The 6,896-nt window shown below is 42.6% G+C and overlaps 1 protein-coding gene across 1 annotated transcript in view; it reads right to left on the minus strand.

Annotated features, from left to right (window-relative positions):
- Window positions 1–6,896, minus strand: part of LOC107192494 (zinc finger HIT domain-containing protein 3) — a 15,507-nt gene that overhangs the window by 7,238 nt on the left and 1,373 nt on the right. The window contains exons 3-5 of the mRNA XM_015581770.1: window positions 6,703–6,896; window positions 5,861–5,911; window positions 5,668–5,775 (exon numbers count right to left, since the gene is read on the minus strand). The exon at window positions 6,703–6,896 is cut by the window's right edge and continues 11 nt beyond it. Coding sequence (XP_015437256.1) covers window positions 5,668–5,775; window positions 5,861–5,911; window positions 6,703–6,896 — 353 coding nt within the window. The remainder of the gene's footprint in view (window positions 1–5,667; window positions 5,776–5,860; window positions 5,912–6,702) is intronic.

The raw sequence follows: 6,896 nt of genomic DNA on the forward strand, positions 1-6,896 counted from the left end.
CGTAGCCCGTTAATTTATTGCCAGGGTACCTACTCCTTCGAGATAGAAAACAGACATCACGTGCATCGGCTTAAAAATGTTCGAAATGAAGAGGACCATCAACGTATCCCTTGCTTCGAGTTGGAAAGTACAGTGTACATTGCCTATCTCGAGGAGCAAGGAAAAAAATTTACCGACACGTGTCAGTTGACGCTGCTTGGCCCTGGACGACCACCCTTGTAGAGGCCGGAGTGGAATTTTCGGTTATTTATGGCTTAAAATCTTTGGCCTCGTAGCAACCCTGAACTCACAAGAGAATTGACAATCGACAATTTTATTACAACTTTGTGAAATTGTAGTTCTCATGAAAACATTTCATACGTATTTTTTTTTAGTATTCCGTCAAATATCTCGGAAATTATTAGAAATATAAAAACCATATAATTTGTAATATTGTGTTTGTTTTGATATTGAATGTAGCTATATCATTGAATTCCAGAATAATCCCTTTCTTTAAACAATCTTTCGCCGACTCCTGACAGTGCGCGGTGCAGGTAAATCCAAAAAAAGTACTATTGTAAATACTAAAGTATTCGTTAAACTCTTTTCCGTAAAATAAGCCTTTCGGTATGGTGATGCGCTTCATATTAACGTAGTAGTAACCTATTGAAGACAGCGGTGCGCCCCGGTTCAGGTAAAAGAACCGGGCGCTCCACTATTACAGTCGACTGACGGTATCGCTAACGCTCCAGACTATTGCAATGAGAATAAAAGCTATATCAAAGTGTCAATGATTTACGGAAAAGAGTTCAACGAATACGGTGGTATTTTTTTTGGATTTACCTGCACCGCGCACTGTCAGGAGTCGGCGAAAGATTGTTTAAAGAAAGGGATTATTCTGGACTGGATCTTCTAACATTTTTAAGCCGATGCACGTGATGTCTGTTTTCTATCTCGAAGGAGTGGGTACCCTGGCAATAAATTAACGGGCTACGGCGCCTTGGAGAAACTGCGCGACGGTCCTTTCCTTCCACTTCTGCAAAGCACGTGTTATCCTAGAACCGTTGGTTTCTTTCTACCTAAATCTTGTTATGGTGGGAGTGAACTCACAATGTAACGATGGGAAACTACTTGGGGGTAGAGGAAGCCCTTTCGGAAAAATTCTGTCAGTCGGTTAGCAATCGGGCGACAGAGATGTTCAGTTCACGAGAGTATTACTGAATCTTATGGTGGTACGTACACAATAACGGATATGCGGGTGTTGGTGTGCAAGTGTTTGGTTACGTAAAACATCTGAAAAATTGAAACCAATCGGCCCTTTCCTACATTACATACATAAAATACATTAAGTGATTGTGTCGGGTGATCAGTGTTACTGCAGTGCAGTGAAGTGAATACATATTCGATGGATTAACCCGGCGGCACTTGACGTTGCAACTCTTAACGTCGGCTGATGTCGCATACCTGCGATCACCAGTGGCATGGACTCTACCCTGCCATAAACCATTTCGTCCGTCGATGGTCGAAGAGAGCGAGATGGTCCGACGCAGGTTTCTTCGCTGCAGGTGAATTTCCGTAAGGGTGAGTTCTATTCAGTTTATTGGTCATTATTGTTTTATTAATTTCACCGAACTACAATCACTTCTCGTTTATTCTCTGTAACAATACCTTTTCGTTCACACGTTATTTGAAAAGGAAATTTACGAATTCGTAAAAAGGAATTTACAAAAATGTAAATGTGCATTCGTCTTTTTACGTTACACACAATTTGCCTACATTTACGTTTCATTCATTAATCTCTTTAAATAACAAACGACAGATGATAAAAGGTATGATTTTATTTGTTACGTCTTGTTTATTTGCTATTATTATACACGGTTTCCTGCGATGCATGGTGACCTACTTGTTCGGAGTTTCATAGTACAAGCGTAGCGCGTAGCCACCGCTAGCGCGGGAACTCGGCTGGCAAACTCGCGCTCTGATTGGTCGTGGTTTTTCGTTAATATCTCGGTAACGAAGCCTCAGTTTACATTGTTGCTAAGGAAAAAGTTGTTCCAATTCACCCCCCCCCCCAGTGCCCCATTTCCGGGTCGGAGGACATTTTTGGGACACCCTGTATATATATTCTGTAAGATGCCTAATGGCTTCGCTGTTGAACCCAGGTTTGCCATTAATTGACCTGTACCACTTATATAAAGTTTTTGAATGTAGCAAACACAAATTAAATTTTTGTCTTACGTACAAGTATGCACGTGGGGAATAGTAATGTAGTGTTAATGGGAATAATCTTAACTCAGGAGAATAAACACGCTTAACAGGTAGCTCACTGGATTTTTTTTTAATGCGTTCGAAAATCTGTAAATTAAAATTTTTTGTACCTCTCAATGTCTCAAGAGTTTCGGTTTGTAATAAATTTTTCTTCTCTAATTCTTGCAATAGTGTTTTTAGGTTTGCACCCATTCTTATTTGGACTGATTCGTCTCTCGTTTGTAATAATTTCAGTAACTGTAACAAAATAATACATAATTTTATATATGAACTGTTACGACGCATTTTGCGCCGTGCCCCTTCCCGCCCGAAGTTTGACTCGGGCGCGGAAGAACCGAGAACCGGACCGCCCTTCCGCCGCTCCCTACCCGCACGAAATAATATCGAAGCGCTCCTGGAGGATTTGTAGGGGAAATACTGCCGTTAGAATCTGTACTAACCACGTGGTAATCTCGCGCCGAGTACCGCTCGCGATTACAGGGCCGTCACGATAGGGGTCGAGGCAAGGCAAAGGACGCAATATGGCCTGTACCCACCGACTCTGCTGCAGGGACCGCCCCGGAATCCCGTCGAGCGGCCGCTCGACCGGATAAGGGTCCTATCCCAGGGGGATAGGACAGGAGGAAAAGGGCCTGCCCTCGCATCGAGCCTGGGCTTCGAGAGGCGCTTGGTCGGCCGAGGGGGCACCACGAAACCACCCACCGGATAAGGATCGGCGTCCCGGACGTCTTCCTCCGCAGAAGGACCCCACGAGGGAGGACTCAGGGGGCAGGAAACCCGTGAGGAGTCTCAGCAACCACGTAGGAGGGTGTCAGACTGGGCTCCTCACACAAGGGAAGCGTTCTCCATGGCCAGGGGATCCTTCCTTGGCGTGTCGTCCCTGGGCCGAAGGAGCATGGCTCCGCAGGAGTCACGGGGGGTACGAGGGGTAGTAGGACTGCTTAGTGAGGGGCCCGCTAGATCCTCGCGTCGCGTAACGAGCCCCGAAATCGGCACTTGAGTGGCCCGTATTACCGAGTAAGGTTGTTGTTTTGTGTATCGCGCGTGTGCAAGAACCCGGAAGGGAGCGAGACCGCCCGGAGAAATATCGTCATCTGTAAGTGAGCTCTCTCTTCTGTTCTCGTACGGCACTATAGATCTCGTTTGCCCGATTATGTCGCGATCGGAAAATTAATATCGTATCTCCCTACCGCGCGCGGAAGTGCCACGGCGGTTCATCGGGAATAATAATATCGAAAATTTCGGGCAGCTTTCCTCCAGGACGCAAAAGCAACGCGCCTGCCGCTCAAGTCATTGTATCCCATTGTGTTATCGGCGGTATCGTAGTACCGTCCGATCGCGCCTCTGTAACTTTCGTAAGAGACATCTCGAACGGTCGGAGACCGCGTAATAGCGAAAAATAGAATCTCGTACCGGAATCCGGTGATATCGAAGGCGCGGGCCGCGACGATAGTCGACCGCCGAATTGTTTTTTCCGTCGTTAAACCACCAATACCTGTTGTAACGCGGTCTCGTCAGAGGCCGGCGAGAGAACGGAAGTAAATTGTTATTCGATCTGTTAACTTTTCTGGACGTTTATTTTACGTGTCTGTGTCGTCCGACGAGGATCCCTGTCGCGAGGGAAGTCTATCGTTCCGGTATTTGTGAGCCCTGGAAACCAGTGACGCCAGAATCGTGGTACTGTTTACCCCCACCACTCTCCCACTCCGACGTACCATCGTCTCCCACTATGACGTCCCGGCTACACCCACTTTACGTCCTCCGTGCTGGCACACACAAGCATATCCAAGCCCTGTCCGTGTGCGCTGGCCGTTCGAGAGACGGTGAGCTATATTTAGAAAAGAGTGGTGGCAAACCGTACCACGATTCTACCATCCTGCTGCCTTGGAAATCCTGTTCGAATATCACTGCGGCGAAAACCCACGTTCTCGACGCGATGCCCCGCAACCTAAGCGCGTGAGCAACAGTCAAGAGACCCTGTTCGAATCCCAATGCGGCGGTTTTACTTTTTATTTTTAATTATTTTATAATTTCACTTTGTAATCTCTAAGTAACATAAAAAAGTTAAAAAATATTAATTCGGGAAGCATTTAAAAAGAAGAAAATAAATGTTTTCCACTTCAATATCTACATTTTTTATTATATACATACATATTATGTTGTATACACATAAATTATTTTTACAATTAGATGTTATCCTTACAACCCTACTCATTACTACTCTGAACATTCGTACAAAAATCTATTAGATTTAACTGCAATAGTTTGGAAATTTCGATAGTAATCAATTTCTAAAAGCTGTTTCAACGGCAAGGGCAATCATACGCGTTGCCGAATACGTTATTGTTTCATTATGTCAAAAGAGATAATTAGGAATTTCAGAGGTTTTGAAAGAAATGCTTTAGGCGCTCGAAAAAGCAGTATACTGCGAATAATGATCCGTTTCAAAACCTCTGAAATTCCTAAAGTACCTCTTTTCAAAAGACTCTTTTGACATAATGGAACAATAATGTATTCGGCGACGCGTATCTTTTACTGTGTACTTTCTTTAAAATGTTATAAATATATGTAGGAGATTCTCCTGATGAAAATAAGTTCAAACATGGCATAAATCAGAGTCTCTTTAAGAAGATAGAATTTGTATCGCGACATAACGTATGAATAAAAATTGTTTTGCTGCATCCCCTTCTTCTTTTATGTATACAGATTGAACATTATTCAAAACAGTATTAATGAATAATTCTAAAAATAAAAAGTAAAACCGCCGCATTGGGATTCGAACAGGGTCTCTTGACTGTTGCTCACGCGCTTAGGTTGCGGGGCATCGCGTCGAGAACGTGAATTTTCGCCGCTGTGATATTCGAACAGGATTTCCAAGGCAACAGGATGGTAGAATCGTGGTACGGTTTACCCCCACTCTTTTCTAAATATAGCTCACCGTCTCTCGAACGGCCAGCGCACACGGACAGGGCTTGGATATGCTTGTGTGTGCCAGCACGGAGGACGTAAAGTGGGGGTAGCCGGGACGTCATAGTGGGAGACGATGGTACGTCGGAGTGGGAGAGTGGTGGGGGTAAACAGTACCACGATTCTGGCATCACTGCTGGAAACCCTCGTCTTGTGAACATCCGGTGGAGGTTGCTTTCTTCTCGGTCACTCGGTGGAGTTCAACCCCTTTGTAGGGGCAGGTTTCGGTCCGATACTCGGGGAGTATCGGTCGGTACATGAAATCGTACCTGGCGCCCGGAAAATGGTCGGGGGACTCGAGGGGACGCGAACGTAGGCGGGGACCGGGGGAGAAGGTACTTTGTTCGTGCCGTGTGCCGGCCGCGCGACCGGCCGACCTCGCGGGCAACGTAACAGAACATAATGCATATCAACTGAAATTACATATGTATACACTACACAACACAGACTTACACATTCATTTCTTGATGGAGATTCAATTCTCCGCATTTTCTCTAACGGTTCATCAGTGAAAATATCATTCATAGAGTGCAGTCCATGGGTCACATCACCTGATTGTTGCTGTATCAATAAAATTGTAACAAATATCATAGTAAACTAAGATTTAAAAATAAATGAAACTATTGGAAATAAGGAAATTGCATACTTCTGTATAGTGGTCACTGATTCCTTCCTGTGCATTTTCTGGAACTTGTACCTTTAATTATAAACAACTTGAAAACATGTTACAAAACAAATATTTAATGATATAACATACTCATGGTAAAATATTACATACACAAGGTACAGCATGCAGTCTTAACCTTGTATACGATAAGGAGATTCTATCAAAATCTTCACTCTTGAAATGAACCGAACATACGACATACTGTTTAGGTAAAGACGATTCATCTAAACTCAAACTATTTAGCCATAATTGGCATCTTGCGACATTTTTTGGAAGTCTAAGAAATAAATTATAAAAGAAATGATTTTTTCAGAATATGTTTGTGTGAAAATGTTACTTTCTTCATGCTTACATATGAAACGTAATTTTCATTATTTCTTCTGTCATTTCCTGTTTATAACTCTTCAAGTAAATTCTATTCATGCAGCCTTTAACAATACACGAGGGCATTTTTACTATCGACAGCTATAAGGTACCACCAAACCTATTAACAATTTATACTTCGATAACAATTTTTAGACTTCAAACATAGTACTCTCACTATTTTATTTATAACTTTAATACTACTTGCGTAATTCCCAAATTGTACCAAATTCTAAAATGTAGTAAATTGTCTAAATGTACCAAATTGTACCAATTCTAAAACCTATGACTAAAAAAATTATCAAGGGTGTCCATCCCATATAAAACACAATAGCACATAAACTTTGTAATATATTTATTTTTTGTCAAGTATAATGGTATTTAATAATATATCATGATACAGTATACACCAAATCGTAATATACTATACAGATACATTAATAAGACTGATCACTTACTGGAGGCTCCACAACCTTCAAGCACACATCTGCCATTTCTACAAATATTGGTTCAGTCATAGCTAAAGCAATGGCCTCTGTAGGATTTTGATCAGTCAAAACTGCACTCATAATATCACGTAAATGTAGATTTCTTAAACAATTCTTTAACTCTTCACTATAATCTAATTGCTCCAACTTTTCAATGGGCAATG

Source organism: Dufourea novaeangliae, unplaced genomic scaffold (genome assembly GCF_001272555.1).
Source record: "Dufourea novaeangliae isolate 0120121106 unplaced genomic scaffold, ASM127255v1 scaffold350, whole genome shotgun sequence".
In the NCBI taxonomy this organism is placed as follows: Eukaryota; Metazoa; Arthropoda; class Insecta; order Hymenoptera; family Halictidae; genus Dufourea; species Dufourea novaeangliae.